The sequence below is a fragment of the Chiloscyllium plagiosum genome, chromosome 28 (assembly GCF_004010195.1).
Source record: "Chiloscyllium plagiosum isolate BGI_BamShark_2017 chromosome 28, ASM401019v2, whole genome shotgun sequence".
NCBI classification, from domain to species: domain Eukaryota; kingdom Metazoa; phylum Chordata; class Chondrichthyes; order Orectolobiformes; family Hemiscylliidae; genus Chiloscyllium; species Chiloscyllium plagiosum.
Genome location: NC_057737.1, coordinates 6,008,476 through 6,036,023, shown reverse-complemented (window position 1 = coordinate 6,036,023; position 27,548 = coordinate 6,008,476). Strand labels below are relative to the sequence as shown.

At 42.9% G+C, this 27,548-nt stretch overlaps 1 protein-coding gene across 6 annotated transcripts in view; it reads left to right on the top strand.

Annotated features, from left to right (window-relative positions):
• The window catches only part of dhx40 (DEAH (Asp-Glu-Ala-His) box polypeptide 40), a 40,343-nt gene extending 23,686 nt beyond the window's left edge, over nt 1–16,657 (top strand). For 5 of the 6 annotated variants that reach the window (XM_043718140.1, XM_043718138.1, XM_043718139.1 and 2 more), the window contains 6 exons: nt 2,460–2,574; nt 3,664–3,772; nt 3,967–4,061; nt 7,568–7,637; nt 8,641–8,869; nt 15,520–16,657. In XM_043718140.1, coding sequence (XP_043574075.1) covers nt 2,460–2,574; nt 3,664–3,772; nt 3,967–4,061; nt 7,568–7,637; nt 8,641–8,869; nt 15,520–15,647 — 746 coding nt within the window. In that variant the 3' untranslated portion in view covers nt 15,648–16,657. The remainder of the gene's footprint in view (nt 1–2,459; nt 2,575–3,663; nt 3,773–3,966; nt 4,062–7,567; nt 7,638–8,640; nt 8,870–15,519) is intronic. The other variant, XM_043718143.1, reaches the window with a different exon arrangement.
• Nucleotides 16,658–27,548: the final 10,891 nt, after the last annotated feature.

Here is a 27,548-nt window from a genome sequence, read left to right as displayed (position 1 = left end):
ACCACCTACTTTGAATTAAATTCTTCTAAGTCACCCAAGACACAGAATGAATGTGGGCAGTAGCCTAGGTTATTGGTTCAAATTTCTGTAATGAGGTCTGAACCCATGACCTTCTTTCTCCATTAATGACGACCGACTTGACACAAACCCACCGACTCCCACAGCTACCTGGATTACATCTCTTCCCAACCTACCTCTTGCAAAAATGCCATCCCGTATTCCCAATTCCTCTGCCTCCGCCGGATCGGCTCCTAGGAGGACCAGTTCCACCACAGAACACACCAGATGGCCTTCTTCTTTAGAGAACGCAATTTCCCCTCCCATGTGGTTAAAGATGCCCTCCAACGCATCTCGTCTACATCCAGCACCTCCGCACTCAGACCCCACCCCTCCAACCGTAACAAGGACAGAACGCCCCTGGTGCTCACCTTCCACCCTACCAACCTTCGCATAAACCAAATCATCTGCTGACATTTCCGCCACCTCCAAGCAGACCCCACCACCAGGGATATACTTCCCTCCCCACCCCTTTCCAACTTCCACAAAGACCATTCCCTCCGTGACTACCTGGTCAGGTCCACGCCCCCCCTACCATCCTGGCACTTTCCCCTGCCACCGCAGGAACTGTAAAACCTGCGCCCACACCTCCTCCCTCACCTCTATCCAAGGCCCTAAAGGAGCCTTCCACATCCATCAAAGTTTTACTTGCACATCCACTAATATTATTGTATCCCTTCTAGCAGAGCGCTTCAGGGAACACCTCCGAGACACCTGCACCAATCAACCAAAAAACTAATTCCCTCTGCCTGCCCTTGGTCCATATCCCTCCATTCCTTGCATATTCATGTGCCGATGTAAAAGTTTCTTAAATGCCCTATCTGCCTCCACCACCACCTCTAACAGTGCATTCCAGACTCCTACCACTCTCTGGCTCAGTGGTTAGCACTGCTGCCTCACAGCACCAAGGATCTGGGTTTGATTCCAGCCTCGGGTGACTGTCTGACTGGAGTTTGCACATTCTCCCCGTGTCTGCGTGACTTTCCTCTGGGTGCTCTGGTTTCCTCCTACAATCCAAAGATGTGCAGGTTAGGGCAATTAGCCGTACTAAATTGCCCATTGTGTTCAGGGATGTGTAAGTTAGGTGCATTAGTCTGAGGTAAATGTAGAATAATAGGGTCTGGGTGGGTTACTCTTTGGAGGGTCAGATTGGACTTGTTGGGCCAAATGGCCTGTTTGCACACTGTTAAGGATTTTATGATTCTATCTCCTTTGAGCTTTCCCCCTCTCACCTTGAATGCATGCCCCCTAGTTTTAGGCATTTAATTCGACTGGGACAACACTACTATCGTAGGGCAAGCCAGACAGAGAACAGCCAGGGAATTCCTAGAGGCATGGCATTCATCCACAAACTCCATCAACAAACACATCGACCTGGACCCAATATACCAACCACTACAGCGGACAGCTGAAACTGACAACCGGAAGCGGCAGGGACAGACCACTATAAACACCGGAGGAAACATCAAAGAAGCGCTTCGCAGGAGGCTCCCAAGCACTGATGATGTCGCCTAGCCAGGGGACGAAACGTTTGCAACAAAAACTTCCAGCTCGGCGAACAGAATCACTGCCTTTATTCCTGATGAAGGGCTTTTGCCCGAAACGTCGATTTCGAAGCTCCTTGGTTGCTGCCTGAACTGCTGTGCTCTTCCAGCACCACCTTTCCAGAACCCATGACCTTCTGACTAGTGGTGAGAGCCCATCCAATACTGGTGACTTGCTATTGTAGCAAGTTAATGCAAGAACACACAACTGAGAGTAAATCATATAAGTGACACTTGTATAAAAGTTCCAAATATAGCTGTGTGCACCATACCCCAAGAATAACATACTACAGATATTGAGTGAACACCGACAGGTCGCTACAATGTTACTACGGTCCTCCTCAACGATTTGTTCTACTGAGGAGAAAAACTGGACCAGCCAGGAATGGAACTCTTTGATTGCTGCCCAAAGGCCACTGCTAGATAAGCCTGTGTTAAAGTTATATAGGATCAGCCATGGCAACTATCTCTTACCCCCTCCTCACTGTCTACCTCCAACTTCACCCTCAACTGGAAGAAATTAGGAGAAATTTCTTCTCTCGGGTCATTAGTCTTTGGAACTCTCTTCCCCACAGAGCAGTAGAATCTGGTTTGTTGAATATTCAAGGGTCAATTGGACAGATTAATGATTGACGATAGAGACAAGGGTTATGGGGGAAGATGGGGGGGCAGACAGGAAGGTGAAGTTAAGGCTGCAACCAGACCTGTCACAATCTTATTGAACAAAGGAGCAGGCTCGATGGACTGAATTGCCAACTGTTCTTTCTGTCATGGAAAAGAAACAAGGAAAGCATGGGGTGTGTATAGCTGGCTGGTAAGGAGGGCAGTGAGCTGAGATCCTGTGTATTCTTCCTACAGGGAAGCCAGAGAAACAGCAGGAAGCTGAGCTGAGGCACCGGGAACTGGCCCTGGAGGCTGGGGGCAGCAATGACTTTGTTACCTTACTCAACGTATTCGAGAAGTGCAGAGGGAGGTAAGTATGGAGTAGGGTTGTATGGCAGGTTGAATTTGTTGGGAGGGTTGACTTGGCTTTAGCAGGACTGGGACAGAAGAGTACAGAATGCCTGGGCTTGTGTAGACAGGAGAGGTGGGGAATCCCTGAACTTAGCTGCCTTTATATTGTTGTCGGTAAGGGACTTCTCAAAGGCAATTAAAAAGGTACAACCTGCTTTTCTCTGGTACCTGTTGGGACCTTGGGAAGTCTCAAAGCACTTTACAGGCAATTAAAATATTTTGAAGTGTAGTTAACGTAGAAATGTTGGGAACCTGTATTTTTATTATTTAAGAAGGGCAAAGTTTAATATGGTGATGAAAAGGAGTTCTCTTTTTCTGAGAATCATGAGCCTTTGGAACTCTCTTCCCCAGAGAGTAATAGAGGTAGCATCGTTGAACATTTTTAAGGCTGAGATAGATTGATCAAGAGGGTCGGTGGGAATGTGGAGTTGAGGCCATGATTAGAGCAGCCTTGACCTTACGATTTCTTGTTGCTCCTAATTGATAGGTTAATTTATCTCATCCAAAGAACAGCAGTCTCTTGGTGCTGTACTGGGAGTGTCAGCCTGTGTCAACAGAGAAGTTGAGTCTCTGAAAGTGTGACACACTATGCAGCATTGCAGTAGTTTACCAAATGCATCCACCAGCTGATGTGGTGCTAGCCTTTAGAGGCCGTGAAGTAACTCGTCTGCACTTGGATAACTGGTCTCAACAGGACCATCTCGATTCTTCTCTGTGCTCCTTGTTGGAGTGGGGAAGATCGGATAAGAGCTTCCATTTGCTAATCACTGCTGGGACTTGTACGGATCCTGAGTGACAGGATCATGGCAAGGCTGTGATGCCTCCTGTGGTCAAAAATCCATCAGAATTCACTGGACCAGAAGAGTGACCCCTTTGGCAAAGTGTGGATGGCACCATCGGGAAAGGATTTGGATGAAATCTGGGACAACGCTGTGCAAGTTCCACCCCTCAGTCCAAGGACTTTTTGGGAACTGTTTATTCTCAGCTGTTGTTAGTCTGCTGCAGTACCCTGTTCCTGTGCATGCTCACATGTGATGTTCATTCTCAGTGATTCACCGGCTTCCTGGTGCCGTGAACATTGGATCCACTGGCGAGCGATGAAGACTGCATTTAATGTGGAGACACAGCTACGAGAAATACTCGATAAACTGAAACAGGTAGGAGTGCTGGAGTGTCTCTTCATTGAATTTCAGTTTTAAGACTATTTTTAAATGCCGCAGGTGAAGAAAATACTTTCCTCTTCATTTTCTGTCGCGCTCACTCGTTTGTTTGTGCGATCTCTCTCTCACACTGGCGCCACCAGCTGTTTAACTTTTAATCAAATGTCCATAATCTTTGTTATTACCTGCAGAAGAAGGACTTTCCCTCAGAGACCTTCAATGGCTCCAGGTCTGAGCTGCTGAGAAGATGTTTGTGTGCTGGGTATTTCTGCAACGTGGCCAGAAGGTAAGCAGGTACTTCCTTAGCATGGCCAGAGATTCCCATCTCCTGCTTCCCTCACGGAACCAGGTTTATTTTCATTCTTTAATTTTTCTTTCATCAAGATGAGAGACGTTGGTGCTATCTCTTCACTTCTTTGTATTGCAAAAATGTACTTCATTCATTAAAAAAACTTTGTGTACACACAGTTGCTAAAGCAGTTCTGATCTGAGTGGTCTTTATGGACAGAGGGAAAAGCACAAACATTGGAGTTTTACTGTCATGATAGTTACAATAAACCCAAAGGCATTACTTAATTAATCAAGGTACTATTTACATGTATCTGAGGCACCAGGAGAGTCCATTACCTGAACGGACCCCTGTTGTACTTTAGCAGAAAGACCTTAGATAGCGGTCTTTCCCCACCACTCCTTGGCAATGGCTGCCCCAGGATTTAGTGCATCCCTCAGCATGTAGTCCTGGACCTTGGTATATGCCAGTCTGCAATACTCGATTGAGGTTAATTCCTTGTTCAGAAAAGACCAACAAATTTTGGACGGACCAAAGAACGTCTTTCACCAAATTGATGGTCCTCTAGGTGCAGTTGATGTTTATCTCGCTGTGCGTCCTGGGGAACAGTGTAGTAGAGCACAGAATCCTGCTTAGGATGAACTTCGAAACAAACCTTGCATCTTCCTCCAGATGTCCTTTATAAAGGAATATTCCAGAAGGAGATGTGTGACAGTGTCTAACCCCTCATCCCCAAAGCCGCTTCGAGGGCAGGTTGTGGTGGCGCAGACAGTGTACATGAAGGATCTCACAGGTATTGCCCTTGTCACCACCAGCCAAACGATGTATTGGTGCTCTGGCGATGAGGCAAATGACTTTGACAGTATGCTCAGGGAACCACCCGACAGGATCCACCCTCTTCTTTCCCAGCAGGTCTCGATGACCTTGTGTGCTGATCACTTTCTGATGGAGTTGTGGTCAAAGGTGTTTCGCTTTCTCAAATTTTTCCACAAGGGACAAGTGATACAGAACGGCCCAACTACTTGGAACATTCTGTGACAATGGGTTCGGACCTATCCTTCATAATACAGGTAAAACTCAGTGTGTAGTGACACTTAGTGTTTGTGTACCGAGGGTTTATGCACAGCTTGACGCAGCTGCGCTCAAAGGTGGCCATCAGGATAAAGGTAATGTTGAGTGCAGCCTACAACTTTCTGCTCCGCCCTGCTCCCATCTAAGGCTTTGTACATGTGTCCCTTCAGACCCATTCACTCCAGGAGTGCATGCCCTGGGGATGGGCCAGACCTGTGACACATACTACAGAGAGAGTGCCTCATACCTGATGACCAGACTTTTTTCCCCACAATGGAGAGGGACCAGTGCTCACATCTGCCTGGTTTCTGCCTTACCTTCACGACACATTCCTCCTAAGGTTTTCCACATGTCCCGGCCCCTCCAAATCATATTCCCAGCACCTTCAGGTAATATGTCCTTACGACAATGGGATAAGGGATCGGTCAGTCCAATTCCCAAAGAACATGGCCTCGCTCTAGCCTCAATTTACCTGGTGCCTGAAGGCAGGTCAAACTTGTGCAATTCCTCATGAGTTTCTGCACTGACAGCAGATCTGAATAGAAAGTGATGATGTCATCCAAGTGCAGGGAGGCTTTGAGCAGGCCTCCACTGTCTGGAATAGTCACCCCTCTCAGGTTAACATCCATCCTAATAGATTCAGTAAAAGGCTGTGTGCAAGACACAAACAAAGCAGGAGAGAGTGGGCAGCTCTGCCTGACTCCAAATCTGATTGGGAAGCTTTCTGATTCCCATCCATTAATTGAGACCTCACTGCCAATGACAGTAGAAATCCAATTGCAAACTCCCTTCCCAAAGCCCGTTTTGAAGAGCATGTCCCTCAAGTAGATGTGCAATATCATCTCAAAGACCTCCTGGTCTAGGCTGTTGAGGCAGATATCCACCCCTTGTCCTGCATATAGGCGACTGTATCTCTGAGGACCGTGAGGCTGTCTGAGCTTGTCCTGCCTGGTACAGCACGGATTTGGTTGGGGTGAATCACCAATCCCACAGTGAACCTGACTTGGTTGGTGATGACCTTAGATAGGATTTTGTAATCTGCATTCAGCAGTGAAATTGGTTGCCAATTTCAAATTTCCTCCTCCTTACTCCCTATCTCTTCACTTGGGCAGGTGGGAGGTCGACAATGCTGATACCAATTCAAATGGATAAAATTTTCCCTTAGTTCTGTCACTGTGACTCTACAGCTGTGGTACCAATTCTGTGTCAAGCTTTGGGTTGATTTGTTGTCTGGCTCTGTGCCTTTCCTCTTGTCAGAGACTGCCCAACTCATTTCACACAGAATCCTTTCGGCCAGCAGATCTGGGCTGCTTTTAATTTCTCTGCTCTCGGGTGAATCTGAACCTGGAGTTCAGAAGTGAAAGTCCAGGACTGAATGCACTGTCTCCTCGATAGCGCAGTAGAGGATCATACTGTCAGCAGAACCACATTGACTTGTAGAAAAATCTCCTGTCTATTAGGAATGATTCTCATTGACGGCATTAGGAAATCCTGATTGACTCTGGCTCATGTTAAATTGAAATTAGCTGTGGACTTGAGCTGTTTTTGATTTATTCAGTGTGTGTGAGCATCACTGACAAGGCCAGAATGGTCATCTCTAACCCCCTTCCAAGATTCCCATCTTTTCCTTGACAGGCCCCATTTCCCGAAGAAGGGCTTATGCCTGAAACGTCAATTCTCCTGCTCCTCGGATGCTGCCTGGCCTGCTGTGTTTTTCCAGCACCACATTTTTCAACTCTTGTACTCCAGCATCTGCAGTCCTCACTTTCTCCTCGGCCCCATTTCCCTCCTTGTTAAGTATTCCCTGGATCCCAGTTAGGAGTTTGTATTTATTCTATAACTGATACAAACCCCACACAAGAAAGGAGTTAAGGAAATTACCTTCTTACAAAAGTTAGTTATTGTACAAACTGGCAAACACCCTGGGACAAATCAGAACAGAACCTGCTGGAGAACCTTAGCAGCTCTGGAAGCATCTGTGAAGAGAGAGAAACAGAGTTAACATTTTGTGCCCCATGTGACTTCAGGAGTTCTGCAGGAGAGTCATACCAAACCCAAAACGTTAACTCTGTTTCTGTCTCCACAGATGCTGCCACACCTGCTGAGTTTCTCCAGTACTTTGTTTTATTTCAGGTTTCCAGCTTCAGAGGAATTTTGCTTTTAAAGGACTGGCATAGATTTCCTGGAGAATACACTGATTCCTTTTAATCATGGAACCAGGTAGTTGTGATGTAAGCCTCACCTGATTTTTCCCCATTGACTCGTCCTACCTGCTTATGCAATTCTTTGTGATGGATTTACTTTGTAGCAGTATCTATATTTTCTGTTATCCTGGAAAGTTTTTGCCCCTATCCCCTGTGGATACTGAGGATTTGGTGTATATATAACCTGACAAAGTATAAAAGACTAACATTAGATATATGTCCTTGCAGGTCTGTTGGTAAAACCTTTCACACCATGGATGGACACGGATCAGTTGTCCACATTCATCCGTCCTCTATTGTATGTATTATAATAATTGAGTTTATTGTGAATTTATCAAGAATTTGAAGAATGGTTCAAGGGGTGAGGGACTTCAGTTCCATGGATAGATGAGAGAAACTGGGCTGTCCTCCCAAAGAGAATGTTAGGAAGATAACTGGTTGAAGTATTCAAAGTCATGAGACCATGACAGTAAGACCATAGTCCATGTAGCACATTGTGATTGTATAGTGGCTTGTAGACAGGGGCGAAACTGTTCCTTGGTAAAAGGGTCAGTAACCAGATGACACTAATTTAAGGTAATTAGTTTAAAAAAAAGTAGTGACTGCCTGAGGAAAAGTACTTACACAAGGAGTTGTTAAGATCTGGAATGCCCTGCCTGAGAGTAGAGGAAGCAAATTCAGTCACAGCTTTCAAAAGAGGATTTGATCATTATCTGAAGTGGAAAACAAAGTGTAAGGATACAGGAAAAGGGAGGGGCATAGGACTAGCCGAGTAACTAACAGAAAGCCACATGAACATGACAGGCTGAATGGCTTCCTTCCATGATTGTGTAATTTTATGATACATGTCTGTGCACGTACCCAGTGTGTGTTCTATGATCTGAGCTAAATTTGCATTTATATAGTGCCTTCCATGTCAAAAAATGGTCCCAAGGTGTCTCGTGAGCAAAATTAAGCAAAAGCAATTGAGATGTTTCTTTGGTGACCAAACACTTGGTCATTGAGATGGGTTTCAAGGAACATCAAAGGGGGCAACAATTTACTGCAGAAATTGAAAACCTTAGGAACTAGACAGCTAGATGCATTGCTGGTGGGGGAAAATAATTTGGGGCCAGAATTAGAGGGGCACAATGTTTCATTGGGCTAAAAGAGGTGACAGATAGTGAGGAGTCTAGATCCAGGTCGAGGACAGGGCGTAGATTTTTCATCGAGTTGAAAATGTTGTATGGTGGGTAAATTTTGAAACGGAATTTAAAAAATAAAAGATCTCATTACTGTAGCTTTATCAAACTTGTTTCTAGCTGTTTGATCAAGAAAGCCAGCTCGATTGGATCATCTTTCATGATGTTATGGCCACATCAAAGATTTATGTGCGAACACTGTGTCCAGTCCGTTATGAGTGGGTGAAGGATCTGCTGCCCAAGTTACATGAGGTTGATGTGTACCAGCTGAGCAGCATGGCAAAGAATGAGATGGCAGTGAGCACCACCCAACCAAGAGAGGCATTAAACAAGACCAAAAAACAAGCAGGTGAGCTCCTCCTTCCACTCCAACCACCTCCCCTTCGCCCTCCTTTTCCCAGTACAGTGACCTATCCTGGGATGTGATTTCTTAAGCCTCAGTTGCTGTCTGGTAAATTACTCCGTTGTCTGTTCTTTTGTGCTTGAGCATAATCAGAGAGCTTCTCTCTTATAAATTCCATCTCTCCCGCATTCATTGCTCATCCCTGAGATGGTAACAGTGAACAGACTTCTTGAACTACTGCAGCCTGTGCGGTGAAGGTGCTGTCAGTGAGGGTTGACCCAGCATTGGTGAAGGAAATGCTGAGCTGGAAGAATGATGCGGAAGCAATGGTGTTCCCTTGCTCCATCATCCATCAACCTCCTCATGGATGAAAGCCATGGATTTGGGAATGTTGGCTGTTGTTCACCTCAGCCTGATTGCTTTCTGTCCTGGCGTGCTGGTGATCTGAAGCAGGAATCGCGTTCCAAGCCTACCCTGGCTCAGTCCAGCCACCTTCTCAGCTTGTGTTAGTTGGTTAAATCCATCCTGTTACCACAGTTCTGAATAAATCATAGTGCGCCATTCAAAATCTTGTGTCAAATATTGATTCCATATAGCTGAAATCTGAATTAAAATATCTTTGGATATGTAACTGCTTGGTGTAAAGTGCCAAATTACTACACACAACAGTGAATAAAAGTAAAATATTGAAAATGCTGGAAATCTGAAATGATCACAGAGAATGCTGGGGAAACCTAGTAGGTATGGCAGCATCTATAGAGAAAGGAAAGGAGTGAACATTTTGAGTCTAGTATTACTCTTCTTTAGGTTCTACCAAAGTGGACAGGCTCACGTTTTCCCACTTAGTACCCCATCTGCCAAACTTTTTTTTGTCCACTCACCTTACGTCCGCTTCATGATTTACTTTCCTGCATATTATATATCCTCAACAAATTTGACAAATGTACATTTGTCCCCTTCATCCATTGTCGTGGCTATGGTTGGAACTATTTGAGGGCCCAACACTGATTGTTGTAACATTCCACTCTTTACAACATGAGCTGAAAAGTAAATAGTTTCATGTAAACCTTTTGCCCTTTAATGCTTTGCACTTGTACTGCTTGTCATAGACTAATAGGTAACATTATACTAGAGTTGAAAAGTGTGGCACTGGAAAAGTATAGCAGGTCAGGCAGCATCTGAGGAGCAGGAGAATCAATGTTTCAGGCATAAGCCTTTCTTCAGAAATGTCTTCACTTGCTCCTATTATACAGCTATTTGAACACATGCCTGCATGTAGATCCATGCAATTCCTGGTAGAAACATCAGTAGCAATTGAGAATAGGAATAATGGATGTATTACAGTTCTATCCCACTGCCCTTCCTTGGCCAGAGATACTCAGGTCAATCCTTAAATGTAACACCTCAAATACTGGCTCTTCTGGTAGCAGCTAATGCCACACACAGCAGAATGCAAACTTGAGCGCTCCCCTCCTCTGCAGTTCAGCATTGCACCAGGTTTATTGCTCATTTCTCATGGAAGCTTAATGTGTGTTTAGTTTTGAAAAGTCTGGACCAAGGGTTAAACTGACCAAGAATGCTGAGCACTACTGAAATTAATGGCGTGGAATTTGATCTGGATAGGTGTGAGGTGGGCAAGACAAATAAGGCAAATGAATACATGATGACCAGTAAGTCCCTGGGAAGCACTGAAGGTCACAGGGCCCTTGGTGTGCATGTCCACTGGTCCCTGAAGATATCAGGGCAGGTGAATAAAGTGCTTAAGAAGGCATAGAGCATATCTGATTTTATTAGCCGAGGCATAGAGGTGAAGAGCAGAGATTGTATCAAACATTGGCTAGGCCACAGCTGGTGTGTCCAGTTCTGGAATTCACATTATAATGGGAATGTGTTTGCACTAAAGAGGGTGCAGAGGAGTTTCATTGGGATGTTCCCTGGGCTGGAAAGTTTTGGGTCTGAAAAGAGATTGGACAGACTGCGGTTGTTTTCCTTGATAGGAAGGACACTGAGGGGCGATATGATTGAGATGTATAGAATTATGAGGAGCATAGACAGAGGAGACAGGAAGAAACTTTTCCCCTTGTTGGAAAAATCAATGACTGGGGGGCATAGGTTTAAGAAGTTTATAGGGAATGTGAGGAAAAATGGTATTGTCACATTCACTGAGACATTGTTGAAGGAAGGGTAGGACTGACAGCTCAACATTTCAAGGTATACACATTTCAGACAGAATATGGGGTAGTGTAAGAGATGTCGAGGCATTGCTTTATTGATAAAGGAAAACATCACTGCAGCAATAAGGGAGGATGTCCGAGAAGGCTATTCAAATGTGGATACTTGGGTACAGCTTTGAACCAAAAACAGGGGCGATTGCTTTACTGGGACTGTGCTGCAATAGTCAGAAGAGCAGATATATAAGCAAACCACAGAAAGGTGCGGGAGAAAGTGTTATAGTTGTAAGGGATTTCAACTTTGCTAACATTAACTGGGATCAATGTGAAAAGATTGGGGTGAAAAATTTAAGGTGCATCCAGGAAAGCTTTTTGTGCCAGTGTATAGACAGCTCTACTAGAGGCAGGGGAGTGCTAGAACTCATCTAAGGGAATGAAACTAGTCAAGTGGTTGAAGTTTCATTGGCTGTGTATTTTGAGAATAGTGACCATAACTCTTAAGTTTCAAAGTCATTAAGGTAAGAGATAAAGATAGACACATAAATTCTGCACTAAATTGGGAGAAGGCCAATTTCAATGTCATTTGACAGGATCTGGCAAACATAGACTGGAAGCAGCTACTTGAAGGCAAGTCTATGTTTCAAAAATGGGGGTCATTTAAACAGCTCATGCCGTTCCGACCGGTACCCTTCCACTGACACCCTCGTCCACCTGGCTGAACTGGTTTTCACACTCAACAACTTGTCCTTCCAATCCTCCAACTTCTTCCAAACCAAAGGGGTAGCCATGGGCACCTGCATGGGCCCCAGCTATGCGTGCCTCTTCGGTACATGGAACAGTCCTTCTTCCTCAGCTACACCGGCACCATCCCCAACCACCTCCTCCACTACAATGATGACTGTATCAGCACTACCTTGTTTTCCATGAGGAGGTTGAACAGTTCATCAATTTCACTAACACCTTTCACCCCAACCTCAAATTCACCTGGACCATCTCAGACACCTCCCTCCCCTTCCTGGACCTCTCCATCTCCGGTGACCGACTAACCACATCTACTACAAACTCACCGACTCCCACAGTACCTGGACTACACCTCCTCCCACCCTGCCTCCTATAAAAACGCCATCACTTATTCACAATTCCTCCGCCTCCGCCGCATCTGTTCCCAGGATGACCAATTCCACCACAAAACATCTCAGACCGCAGTTTTCCCCCCCATGTGGTTAATGATGTCCTCCAGCGCATCTCCTCCACCTCCCGCATGTCCACCTCTGAACTCCACCTCTCCCAAAGTCCCAAGGACTGAACCTCCCTCCCCCTCTTCACTTTACACTCCACCAGCATCCATATACAATTCATCATCCTCTGCCACTTCCACAACCACAAAGAAACCCCATCACTAGGGATATATTTCCCTCCATCCCTATCAGCATTTCAGAGATACCATTCCCTCCACAACTCCCTTGTCAGATCCACGCCCCACACCAACCCACACCCAACTCCTGGCACCTTCCTCTGCCACTGCAGGAAGTGCAAACGTTTGCGCCTCCCTCCTCACCTCCATCCAAGGCCCCAAAAGATCCTTCCACATCCAACAGAAATTTACCTGTACTTCCACAAATGTCATCTACTGTATCCGTCGCACCCAATGAGGTCTCCTTTACATCAGGGAGACAGGACGCCGACTTGTAGATCGTTTCAGTGAGCATCTCTGGGAACCCCACACCAACCAACCCCACCACCCCAAGGCTGAACATTTTAACTCCCCCTCCCATTCCCACTGCGCCAAGGACATGCAGGTCCTGGGCTGTCTCCATTGCCAAACCCTAACCATCCGACGCCTGGAGGAATAATACCTCATCTTCCGTCTTGGGACCCCGCAACCACACAGGATTAATGTGGATTTCACCAGCTTCCCCATTTCACTTCCCTCCACCTTATTCCAGTCCCATCCTTTCAACTCGGCACTGCCCTCTTGACCTATCCATTGTCCTTCCCACCTGTCTGCTCCACCCTCCTCTCCTATCTATCATCTCCTCCCCATCTTCACCTACCTATCGCAATCTCAGCTACCTTCCCCCATCTCAATCCTTTTATCTCTCAGCCCTCCAGCCCACAAGCCTCATTCCCGATGAAGTGCTAATGCCCAAAACATCGATTCACCTGCTGCTGAGGTGCTGCCTGACCTGCTGTGCTTTTCCAGCGCCACACTCTTGACCCCTGTCATTTAAAAGAAGTATAGTAAGAATTCAGGGCCAGTTGTTCCCCTAAGAGTGAAGATAAGGGCAGCATGTCCAGGGAACCTTTAGATGTCAAGAGATATTGAGAGGTTAATAAACAAAAAGAAGGAAGCATATGCTAGGTACAGAATATTTGAAACTATAGAGTGTGTAGGGGATGCTTAAAACAAGAAATTAGGAAGGCAAAGAGGGGCCACAAAATATCTTTGACAGATAGGATTAAGGAAAATCCCAAGGCATTTTATAAGTATGTTAAATATAACAGGATTACCATGAAAAATGTGGGACGTATTAGAGACCAAAGGGGCATTCTGTACATTGAGCTAGAGGATGTGGGTGAGGTCTTAGATGAATATTTCTCATCTGTATTTATAAAGGAGAAAGACATTGTTGTAGGTGATTTTTGTTGGGATGGTGAGGTTCCAGAACATGTTAAGATTATTAAGGATGAGGCATTAAATTCTTAAGCAGGCATTAAGGTGCAAAATTCGACAGGGCCAAATGAGCGATATTCCTGGCTGCTGTGGGTGGAGATTACTGAGGCACTGGCAGAAATACTTAATACATCGCTGGTCATGGGTGAAGTGCCAGATGACTGGAGGATAGCAAATATGGTTCCTTTGTTCAAAAGGGCAACAGGGTTAGGTAAGTTAGTTACAGAGCAGTAAGGCTGATGTCAGTGGTAGGAAAATTATTGGAAAAATTCTGAGGAACAGGATTAATCAACCTTTGGAAAGGCTGGGATTAATCAGGGATAGTCTGCATGAATTTATTAGTGGGAAATCCTTTTTAATTAATTTAATGGAGTTTTTGGAAAGGTGACTAAATATATCAATGATGGAATGCAGTTGATGTTTACGTGGGCTTTTCTAAGGCCTTTTGACAAGATCCCACATGGATGGCTGGTCCAAAACGTAAGGGTTCATGGGATCTAAAGCAAGTTGACAAACTAGATCCAAAATTGGTTTGCAAATAGGAGGCAGAGGATGATGATGGAGGGTTGTTTTTGTCTTTGGAAGCCTGTGACCAGCAGTGTACCACAGGGATCATTGCTGGGACCTTTGTACTTTAACAACTTGGATATAACATTGATGGTATAATTAGTAAATTTGCAGATGACATGAAAATTGGCGATGTTGGTAGTGAAGAAGATGATCTTGGGCCACAGTCTGATATTGGTCAGCTGGTAAATTGGGCAGAGCAATGGCAGATGAAATTTAATCCCGATAAGTGCAAGGTGATGCATTTTAGTAAGTCTCGTAAAGCAAAGATATACACAATGAATGGTAGGGCTCTGGGAAGTAGTAAGGAACAAAGGGACCTTGGTGTAAAGGTCCATAGATCCCTGAGGTGTCAACACTGATAGACAGGGTGGTGACGAAAGCATGTGGGATGATGTCTTCATTAGCCGAGGTGTACGATATGGGAGCAACGAGGTCTTGTTACAACCTTATAAAACATTGGTTACGCCACAGATGGAATGCTATGTGCACAATCGGGAGGATGTGATTGCACTGGAGAATGTGTAGAGGAGATGCCCCTCTTGATAATGTCTCCATTATCAAGAGAGATTGGATAAGCTGGGTTTGTTTTCCATGGAACAGGGGAGGCTGAGGGGGAATCTGATTGAGGTATCCAAAATTATGACTGGCATAGACAGGGTTGATGGTGAGAATCTTTTCCCTATGGCAGATGTGTCTAAAATCAGTAGCATCAGTTTAAAGGGAGGTTTAAGTAGTTTAGAGAAGATCTGAGGAAATGTGCAGGTGTTAAATTATACAGTGCACCGCCTGAGAGGGTGGTGGAAGCAGGTATGCCTGCAACATTTCACAAGCATCTGGATAAGCACTTAAAATACCCTGGAGAAGTAGGGTCTGGACCAAATACAGGTAATTTGGTATTTGCTGGTTGGCATAGACATGGTGGGCTGAAGGGCCTATTTCTGTGCCATATAACTCAACGACTCTCAGAGGGCAGTTGGAATCTGAAATTGACTGCCTTTAAGGGCATAGAGACAAAAACCCTCATAATGTTTAAGAAGAAATATTTAGATGTACATTTACAATGCTGAGTTATACAAGGCTATGGACCAAATGCTGGGAAATGGGATTGGAATAGTCAGGTGGTTGTTTTTGACTGGTGCAGACACAATGGACCAAAGAACATTTTTCTGCGTGGTGCTATGACTCTACTGCTTTGAGGATTTAACTGGCAATGCCTAACTTTCCACACACTCTCCCTCTAGAGCAAACCCTAGAAGCAGCCCAAAAGAAACTGGAAAAGAGGAACGATGAGAAATCTATATCTGATGCTCGGGCGAGATATCTACAGCGCAAATTAGACAAGTCACAGCAGAATTGGATGGGCCAGTGAAGGTTCAGAGGAGCTGGTGGAAGATGAAAGTCGTCTCATATAGATCCCACTGCATCACAACGGCTGAATGTTATAGATGCTAACAACTCTTAGGCTCCCCAGGATAAAGGTTCCAAATAATCTTTGGAAAATTTAGTGAATACTAGTTCAGTGCTTGTGTCAATGCATCTGTGGAACTGAGGCCAAATGTACCACTCCTATAGTGGAGGCAGAGATTGGGCAATTTATTCTCAAGGTGTACATTCTTACTTTTAAAATGTATTTCTGTTATGAATTCCACATTTACAGCAAAAAGATCAACATTAATGTGTCACGCATCTAATCATCTTCTGTCTTGAGGTAGATGCCATTGCAACATGACTAGATTTTGTGCAGTTTGTTACAAATGAGCCCCATACACCAACCTGTCAAAGCCTTTTCAATTGATGTAAATATATTGAAGAACAAGAGCCATCAAACAGTCCACACCTCTAATGTTGCCGCCTGAGAGCTGCAATATTACCCTGTGCCTTGAATTTCTGCCAGGCAAATATTAGCAACTGAATATTCAAAATGTAACTAGCCAGGTTTACATCCATTTTGGAATGTAGTGGGCAGAGGCAGTTCATGTGAGTTTGTTATCGATACAGTAATATTTGCTTAACAAAGCATGTTTGTATTTCCTTTTAATGTACAAATCCCTCCACAGCACTTCAGTTTAGGTGAAAAAGCAAATGAAATTAATAAATGACGGCTATTGCAAGACTTTATGAATGGATGTTATGATAAAGTAATTTGTATATATTAAAATCTCAGTTATTTTTATACAATGAAATTAAGCAAAAGGTTTAAAAAATAACTTCTGTAATGTTCCTTTTTTTTAAAATTAAGAATAAAATTTAAAGTGTTTATAATCATGCCTAAATGAAGAGTATCAAGACAATTATTGTTTGTCTTTTAAAACATTTAGGATTATCATTTACAGCAGATTTGACAATGGTGAAGCTATTGGGACATCACACTACCCTGGTTACTGTGTAGGCTTTGTTGTTCATATTTCATTATTAAATAATTCTGCAGAATCTTCTCTTAATCACTTGTGTTTTACACCAAATGCATTTGCAGAATGTTGCATCATGAAACTAATATATTTAAAGGAAAATAATTTATTTTTATAGCTTTGTTTCCCTCAATACTGCATGTGTTTTAGTTCTGATTCAAGTTTGTATAGTACGGCAATTCTTGATACATGAAGCCTGTCTTTACTGTTTGTTCACTCTTGGGAGCCTAGCCTTGCCCATTCACAACATCCACACATGCACTTTCCACGTTTCACTAGACAGCAGGCACGACTGCAAATCCCGGCTGATTTAAACCTTCCTCTCAAGTTTGGCAGCTACCCAATGAAATGTGATTCCTAGATTCCTGTTCCTGTCTGATTTGTTTAACATTTGTTCTCCATCGACAGTAAAAAAAAGACAGGGAATGGAATAAACAAATCTTCATGCAAAAGCAGAATACTGTGTTTGATGGAGATCTGATCTGAAAATGCTGGAGAAACTCAGAGAGACACAGATGCAGAGTTAATGTTGAGTCCAATATGACTCTGGAAAGAAAAGGTGATATCAGACATGAATTATTAACCATGTTTTTCTCTCCACAGAGAATTTTATCAGAGGTGAAACAGTATTAACATCATCAGTTTGGATTATGTGATAGTGAATTTGTAGGTTGCAGGAATTACAACAGTAAATCTGCCATCCTTTAAGACCCTCCATAAAACCTGGCTTTCTGGCCAAGTTTTTGGTCACATGTCCCTGATATCTTGATGACAAATTTTGTTTGACAAAGCCTTCTATGAAAGGGGTGTTACATCGAGCCCCTTAAAGGTGCTCCCTAAATGTGAGTTGTCGTTATATCCCCGTGACAGTATCAGTTGCTGCGAATTTCCACTCAGAGGTTGGGGTGCAAGGCTGGGACCATTGGTTCTCACGTTTTGATGAAGAGAATTTTGGAGGAAGATTTGTACAGTTTCACAATGATACAGCCGCTTAATTAGGTGTTGGTGTGGGCCAACTGTATTCGTTTCCTTCAGTTGGAGGATGAGGCCAGCCTCCGGGTGTGCTAATGAGGTAGATCTGAAATACATCAAAGAAATAACGTTTAATGCTGCGGTTCATTCACACACACTCTCTTCTGTTTGTGCCAGTGAAAACATACATCCGTTTCCAAATATTTTAAATTCTATTGGTGTATTTATTTAAACATTTATTCTAATATTTGCAACCGAAATGTACTTATGATCTGAAACACGTGCAGAGCGTCTTTTTTTTCGTATTTTTGTGGCTGTCCGATTTACACTGGAAAGGACAAGATCAAACCAGACTATAGATCTGGTGCAACCTCACTCTATAAAGCTGTGGAATTCACTCAGAAAGGATTCACAAGGCTAGCACCAATCCGTAGTAAATCTGATGCAAAGTTGTTGCGAAAGCACCTTTATGAGAAAAATTAACTGCCTTTCATCATCGCCCTTTCTGGATTCCTGGCTTGTGGCTAGTCACTGGGAGCCATTGTTTTAAACTGTAAAAAAGACTTACTTTAAATAGCACTTTTCACAACCACTGGACATCTCAAAGTAGTTTACAGCCAATGAAATGTTGTTGATTTTGTGCCTACCTTCATGTAGCAAACATGGCACAGCAACACCTGACAAATGGCACTATGGTAATGAACAGAAATGTGTCTTTGTCATGTTGATTGAACCATGATTAGCCAAGACGCCAGGGACATGTCCCTTTCTGTTATTTGGAATAGTGTCATTAGATTTTTTACACAAACCCAAAGACAGATAGAGCCTCAGTTTAATGTCTCATCTAAGGGACAGCAGCTACGACAGTGCTGTATGCCCTCAGTACCAAACTGGGAGTTTCAGCTTTGACTTAATGCGCTCAAGTTCTCTAGTGGAACTTGATGCCAGACCTTCCTTACACAAGAGTCAAGCTGGCTGTCAATGGAGCTATGATTGAGTGTAAATTTAGTGGAAAAAAAAAGCAGAAACTGCTGGAAACAGGTTAGGCTGCATCTGCAGAGAGTAAACGTGAAATGTTAACTCCTACAAGTTTTGATTTCCAAGACCTCGTCTTATGTTGAATTTTCAACATCTGCAGTATTTTAGTTTCATAAAATGCTTCTTTTCTTGGCCATGCTGGGATATAATTGTTTGGAGACCAGGATTGGGAGCAGTCCAAATGGTGAGTCATGGCAAGCTGTCCAAGTGCAATGCAGTCCTAGCCAGCCATTTACATTTTACTCTCTGTAAACTTGAAGTCATCCAAAATCCTGCAGTCTATGTCCTATTTTGCACCAAATTTTATTAATTTTTTTATCCTTAATGCACAGTTTGCAATGTTGGTTGCACGTCAAGTCATACCTCAATTTTAATATTCTCATCCCTATTTACAAACCCCTTGGTGGTCTTTCTTCTCTTCATCTCTGTAATCTCCTTCAAATCATAACCCTCTTGGGGTATCTAATTCTACCTTTTGAATATCCTGAATTTTAATTACATGCCCTTAGTTGCCTGTACTCTAAAATCTGGATTTCTCTCACAAAACCTCTCCACCTTTCTGTCTCTGACTTTCCATCTTTAAGATGATGCACAAAATCTACTTCTGACCAAATTTTGGTCAGTTGTCCTCAAATCTCAAAACAAAAACTGAAATAGCTGAAGAAACTCAACAGGCCTGACCGCATCTATGGAGACAAAGCAGAGTCAACATTTTGAGTCCCTTTTTAAGTAATATCTCTTCTCTGGAAACAGACCCTTTGGTCCAATTCATGGCCATATTGATCAGGTATCCTAAATTAATCAAGTCCCATTTGCCAGCTTTTAGCCCTGCAAACCCTCTAAAGCTTCCTTTTCATAAATTCATCCAGCTGCCTTTTAAACTTTACTCACATTATCTGACATTTTCAATCACCTGCAGAGACTTGTTATTCAGCCTGCTGACTCTCCACTAGCACCATTTGTATGATCTTTTGATCTCTCTGTCAATAAATTCTGTGCCTGTGTACTTTTCTTCACTTCACCTGACGAAGGAGCAGTGCTTCGAAAGCTTGTGATTTCAAATAAACCTGATCAACTATAACCTGGTACCGTGTTACTTCTGACCTTTCAAATGTTGTAATCGTACCAGCCTCTACCACTCCCTCTGGAAGCTCATTCCATACATGCACTACCCTTTGCATGAAAAAGATTGCCCCTAAGTTTCTTTTAAATCTTTCCACGCTCACCTTAAACCTATGCCTTCTAGTTCTGGACTCCCCCCACCCTTGAGAGAAGATGCTATTAACAATCATGTGCAGCAGCTTTGGAATGCATAACAATATTTCGGATGTGACATAAATACGTGTTTTTGATATCAGTATCATTTGGGAAATGTGTCCAAGGGGGAATGGTCACTGGCAGCAATCATAAGTGGGAACACTGGGTTGGTTTACCCTTACCTTGCCAGGTATGGGAACATTTGCCCACCAAAATAATGGGGGCAGATGTTTTCTCAGTTTGTGAGGATGAACTGCTGCAGGGAATTGGTGCATCAGCAGCCAATGGACTGGTTGGCAGCTGATGCATGTTTGTGATATTCTCAGACAACCCATCAGAGCCAAACTGCTAATCTCCTGGGTGCTGGAAGAAATTTGGCAGATAAGGTTGTTGTGGATGGATGGATTCAGAGGAGCAGGTTTGTTGCCAACTCCCTTGATGGAAGGTTTCCTTATGTGGTTTGACTGGGGACCAAATAAATAATTTGTAAATCTGATATTGAATGACATATTGCAACTTATCATTTCAGAAGCATTTTCTGCTTGGGCAGTTTACCAATGGAAACATTAATACAGTGAGTGATAACACAATAGGACTTTCCCTGCACTCTGAAAAGTCTTGGAATAAAAATGAGACTTACATCAGAACATGTACAAATGTAGAGGGCTAATGCCTAGTGGTATTATTCCAGAAATTCTTTGGACCTGGGTTCTACCATGGCAGTTGGTGGATTTTGAATACAGTATAGAATCTGGAATTAAGGATTTAATGATGACCATGACATCATTGTCAATTGCTGAAAAAGCCCATCTGGTTCACTAATGTCCTTTAGGGAAAGAAATCTATCGACCTTTCCTGTCTGGCCTACATTTGACTTCAGATCCATATGTGGTTGACTCTTAATTAATTAGGGGTGAGCAATAATTGCTGGCCTAGCCAGAGATGTCCATGTCCTGTGAGCGAATAAAAAATACTGATAGAGTCCAATGCTCTGGTGCAGATCCATACTGGAAAAAATCTAAATTGTTTGGGGATTACCGAATGCTGATACTAATGCTGTTTTGTTGCAAACAAGTTCTGAGAGCATTGGAAAGGGCATCCTTCAAATGAGACACTAAACCTAGCTCTGTCTGCTGGTCTAGGTGAGCGATAAAGGTGCATTGAGCTATTTAAGGAAGATCAAGTGTAATGATTTGACTGGAAAAATGCACCGATTATCATGGCTCATGGTTCCAAAATGTTTAAATATATAAAATCCTAAATAAAACATCAAACTAACCAATTTGCCTGCTTGGCTGCTAATCAAGACAGAAACTATTCATTTCAGGTTTCTCCTGTAATGGAATAAAAAAACTATTTACTGACAACATAATAAAAAAAAATTTCTAAATTATACAATTTAAATTACGCCCCTTCAAAACTGTCAGGCACATATTTAATAATAGTTAAGACGGACAAAAGACCAAATGGTTTATCACATTTACTGTGAGTGGAAAAGGAATATAAACAGGATTAGCAAAATTCTGAAGATCAAAGGTCTGGCCCACAAGGTGTAGACTTATTTCTCTTTCACAGTTCTTTAGATTTTTGCAATGACGATCTGATATTGACAGTCCAGTAACGTCATCCTTTGATTCAATGGTTGGTCCATGTAATCTTAGTTTTTTTTCCTCTTGTATGAATTCTTTCTTTAATGAGTTTTTGGCTTTTCCATCTTCTTTATCCCATGGAGAGAGAGGGAGAGAGAGAGTTGTTTGCTTTCAGTCTGCAGGTTCTGGATGTTTTCCACTCTCTGCTGCTTGTGACACTTAATAGCTGGTTTTTAATGCTCTGCAGCTCAACCAATCAGAGAGCTGTTGCTCGGCAGAATTCCCTTAATTTGAAAGCTTCGAGGTACCATTTGGTCTCAAGTTCTCCCTCCAACTGTTTTCGAAGAGCAGCATTGTATCACACAGCTCAACAATATGCAATATTTGACTTTCAGGTTTCAAAGTGACCCAACTTTGTTTTCAATTACTGTAAAGCAGTACACCTTCCATTTCAGTTTATAGTCCCAAGAAATGGGATGTATGTGGCCTCTTAGCCATGAGATTCTGGCTCACCTTTCCTCCTTCTGCAGCAAATACCGTCAAATCAAATTAGCTGGACCATGGACGCATTAGACTAGCTATCATGTTCGTCTACAACATTTAGTTGGCCATGATGTGCTTTAGGACACCCTGTGAATATCATTGATGCAGTAACAAGCTGTCAGGTGTTGAACAGCTATAAGTGTCACCCACTGAGTTATAGACTAGATAGATTCTCGCCTGTACTAATTTAGCTGCTCTCAGCTGGGGCTGCAGAACAACTAATGTAAATCTTGTGATGCCCGCTGTTCCCTGATGACCCTAGAATATACAGGCTGCTGGCATAGTCTGATAATGAAGAATCATCACAGGTACTGTAGGGCTGGTAAGTGAAGGTATTCCAGAAATTTTGGAGGAGGGGAACCGGAGTGCTGAGAAACCAAGAAAGTAATAAGCCTGGGGCTAAAATCTAGCAGTGTTGCATTTTGTAGATTAGTTTAACTACCAGATAAATTCCCTAAGTAAACCACACTGCTAATCAGAGAGAGCTTCCATGGGGCGCCTTTGCATTATTTGCTTCTGCCATCTCAGGTGAAGTTTGTAGAAGGTGTAGAGTCATGATGTAGAGAAGTATTTCTGAACTAATACTATTTTCTGGTCATGGTTTATGCCAGGGGGTGGAGTCTGATGGAATATCACTTGACCAGCAGGTGATCCACAAGATCAGATGAATGCTCTGGGGACATGGGTTCAGTTCATGAATCCAAATCATGGCAGATGGTGGAATTTAAATTCAATTGGAATTCAGAGCTGGTTTCAGTAACAGTGACTGTTATCATTATCATTTTAAAAACCCATCTGGCTCATTCTTGGTGATTGTTGGAGGTGTGTGGTAGGGTATTATGTGGAGAGGTATTCAATCTGTCCTATTATGTGTGATCTGGTTGGACATGCATGTGCCTCCAGACTCTGCAATCTGTTTGACTCTCATTTGCTGCCCTTGTGCTTCCAGATGGAAGTGATCATGGGTTTGGAAAGTGCTGTCTAAAGATCTTTGGTGAATTTCTGCAGTGCATCTTGTAGATGATACACACTGCTGAGTGTCAATGGTGGAATGATTGAATATTTATGGAAGGGGTGCCAATCAAGTGGAGTGCTTTGTCTTAGATGATGTCAAGCTTCTTGAGTATTGTTGGAGCTGCACCCATCCAGGCAAATGGGAGTATTCCATCACACTCCTGACATGTGCCTTGCTGATGATGGACAAGCTTTGGGAGACAGGAGATGAGTTACTTGCCGCAGTATTCCTAGCCTCTGATCAGGTCTTCTAGCCACTATATATATGGCAAGTCCTGTTCAGTTTCTGGTCAAAGGTGGCCCCCAGCAAATCGATAGTATGGGATTCAGTGATGCTAACACCACTGAATGCCAAGCGGCAGTGGTTAGGTTGTCTCTTTTTGGTCATTGCCTGGCATTTGTGTGGCGTGAATGTTACTTGCCACTTTTTAGCCCAAGCCTGGATATTGTCCAGGTCTTGTTGCATTTGGACATTGACAACACCTCAGATACTGAAACAGTCTATGGTGCTGAACAATATGCAATCATCGGTGAACATCCCCACTTCTAATCTTATGATGAAACATTGCATTATTTCCCTTCCTATTGAGGTATAATGGAGGCATAACTCCACCCACTTAAAGGTCAGACACAACAGGTATTGAGTGAGGACAGACTTGGGCCTTGCCCTGATGACAGCTTTAGTTGAGTGAGGTATTGATATTCACTGTCCAGGATTACCCATGGAGGTTTGGAAAGGTACTGCAAGGACATTGTGGAAATAAAACTGTACAAAGGAGCCAGCCATCTCAGGAAGAATTAGAGAAAAGTAAAGATTAAAAAGGACTTAGACATGGATGGCTTTGGATGTATAGAAAATACAGTTTTTCCTGCACTTGCTTTTCAATGGGAATTTTTACAGGTGCATTCTTTAATCATTTGCAAAATGCTGTGTTACATTAAACTCTTCTCAAGCTTTCAATTCTGTAGTGAAATTTAAACTTTGTGCTGTTGCTAAGTAAGTATCTGAAATCTGGTAATGTTATACTGCTATTGATTTATCCTAATATTGTAGTAATAATAACCTTTAGTCTTTGCCTGATAAACAGGGGAGTTTAAGTCAATTTGATGTAGTGCCAGGCCATTGAACCAGGGTTAACCTTAAAGCAACAGTCAATTTAATCACTTTAATCATTTTAGTGAGCATAACCAAAGACATAGAGACATAGGGTTGAACGGCATGGAACCAGACACTTAGATCCAACTCATTCACGGCAACCAGATATCTGAAATTAATCTAGTCCCATTTGGCAGCATTTAGCCCATATCCCTCTAAAACCTTCCTATTCATAGAACATAGAATGTTACAGCATGGTACAGGCCCTTCGGCCCTCGATGTTGCACCAACCTGTGAAATTAATCTGAAGCTCATCTAACCTACACTGTTCCATTATTATCCATATGTATGGCCAAAGCCCATGTAAATGCCCTTAACGTCGTCGAGTCTACTACTGTTGCAGGCAGGCCGTTCCACGCCCTTACTACTCTCTGAGTAAAGAAACTACCCCTGATATCTGTCCTAAATCTATCGTCCCTCAGTTTAAAGCTATGTCCCTTCATGTTAGCCTTAACCATCTGAGGAAAAAGGCTTTCACTGTCCACCCTATCTAACTTTCTGATTATCTTATACATCTCGATTGAGTCACCTCCCAACCTTCTTCTTTCCAATGAAACTAGCCTCAATTCCCTCAGCCTTTCCTTGTAAGACCTTCCTTCCATACCAGGCAATACCCTAATAAATCTCCTCTGAACCTTTTCCAAAGCTTCCACATGGTTCCAATCATGCGGTGACCAGAACTGTATGCAATACTCCAGGTGTGGCCTTACCAGTGTCTTGTACAGCTGAAGCATGACCTCATGGCTCTGAAACTCAATACCCCTACCAACACACCATACGCCTTCTTAACAACCCCATCAACCTGAGTGGCAACTTTCAGAGATTTATGTACCTGGACACTGAGATCTCTCTGTTCATCTACACTGCCAAGAATTTTACCAATAGCCCAGTACTCTGCATTCCTGTTACTTCTTCCGAAGTGAACTACCTCATTTTTTTCTGCATTAAACTCCATTTGCCACTTCTCAACCCAGCTCTGCATATTATCTATGTCCTTCTGTAACCCACAACCTCCTTTGGCAATATCCACAACTCTGCCTACCTTTGTGTCATCGGCAAATGTACTAATCCATCTTTCTATGCCCACATCCAGATCATTTATAAAAATGACAAACAACAGTGGCCCCATAACAGATCCTGTACCCATCCAAATAATTTTTAACAGTTGTAATTGTACCAGTCTCCACCATTTCCTCTGGCAGCTCATTCCATTCACACATCACCCTCTGCGTGAAAAAGCTATTCCTTAGGTCCCTTTTAAATCTTTACCCGCTCACCTTAAACCTATGCTCTCTAGCTTTGGTCTCCCCTACCCTGGGAAAACGCTATTCAAACTATCCATGCCCCTCAGGATCTTATAAACCTTTAGAAGGTCACCCCTTAGTCTTTATCACTCCAGGGAAAACTCCACCCTATTCAGCTTCTCCCTATAGCAAAAACCCTTCAATCCTTGTGAATGTTTACTGCACTCTTTCAAGTTTTACAACATCTTTCTCATAGCAGGGAGATCAGAATTGAACACAGTATTCCAAAAGTGGCCTAACCCTGTACAGCTGCAACATGGTATCGCAACTCCTGTACTCAGTGCACTGACCAATAAAGGCAACTGTACCAAATGGCTTCTTCACTACCTGTCTACTATAACTCCACCTTCAAGGAACTATGAACCTGCACCCCAAGGTCTCCCCAGGACCCCACCATTAAATGTATAAGTCTTGCCCTGATTTGCCTTAACAAAATACAACACCTCCCATTTATCTAAATTATCTGCCACTCTTTGGACTGTTGGCCTCTCTGATCAAGGTCCTGTTGTACTCTGAAATAACCCTTTTCATTGTCCACCACATCACGAATTTTGGTGTCATCTGAAAACTTACTAATCATTCCTCCTATATTCTCATCCAAATAATTTATATACATGACAAAATGCGTTGGACCCTGCACCGATCCTTGCAGCACATTGCTGCTTACAGGCCTCCAGTCCAGACATGCTGCTGAATATTGATTAATATATTAATCGGTTGATGATAAGCACCAGATTCTGCAGAAGAAAGAATCTGGTTTTCTATAGAAATCTTTAGTTGGGCTTTCATTGGAAGGAAGTTGACTATTGCAGTGGTGCCACATGAAACATGGAATTTAAATTCATCTGGTGAAGTGGCAAATGTCAGATACAAAGTGGGAGAATCACTCTGGTCAATGCAATAGGTTTACATAAAAAAGGTTAGGTTATTGGTATTGGATACATCACCTACACTCTTATACACTGTTGTATTTTTATAGTATTCAAAATTGTGCAGATGGATTAAGAGAAGCACATATCTAGGATGTTAATAATGAACATGCGTAAAGGACATTTGTAAGATGCAAAGCTTAGACTATAATACAGTCTTTGCAGAGAGAATGTAATTGTTCTGCAAAGCAGTCACCCAGCCTGCATTTCATCACCTCAATGTAGGGGGATACGTTTGAAACGTAGAGTAGCAGTAACTATACCAAGTAAAGGTACAATTTCCTTGACTCTACAGCCGTTCTACCCTGCCAAGTTCTTTCAGGGTGTAATGAAAGGCTGGTTAAGTGATACCAAAAATACAAATAAAAATGACAGCTGCAACAGATGGGACTGAAGCAGGGGAGAAGACTGATGATGGGAGCAGACAATCTTCATAACAGAGATGATATGGGGTCAATTTTCATGGGATGTGGGTTTCACTGTCAAGAGCAGTATTTATTGCCTACCTCTACTGTCCTGCATTCAGGATCAAATAGGACACCAAGTTTTGTGTGGCCTGATTCAAACTGAGATAGTGGAGAGTGAGGCGGGTGGAATCAGTGGCTAGTAAACAATTTGTGGCTGGTGTCAAAGCCAATGTCTTCAGCCTCCTAACTGACTGGAGAAAATTTAGACCGGAAGAAAATTTAGACTCATTCAGGATTGGAAAAGTGTACAAACTCCACAGAGACAATCACCCAAGGCTTGAATCGAACCTGGGTCCCTGTTGTGAGGCAGCAGTGTTCACCAAGTGCCACCATGCCCTCCATTAATGGCTACACAACGAGCTGTAATTTATTTTTCAAAAATATAATTTGTTCATAAAATTTGTAAAATTACATGATAAAACTTTTCAACTTGGATATTACAGAATCTGCAATAAAATTCAATATGTCTGCATATACCATGTTCCACTCAATGTGATTGAAACAGTCTTAATATTTACAAATATATTCCATGTAAGGTTTACAGCCCAAGATCAAAACATTTCAAATTGGAAATCACAGAAAGTGTAATAAAA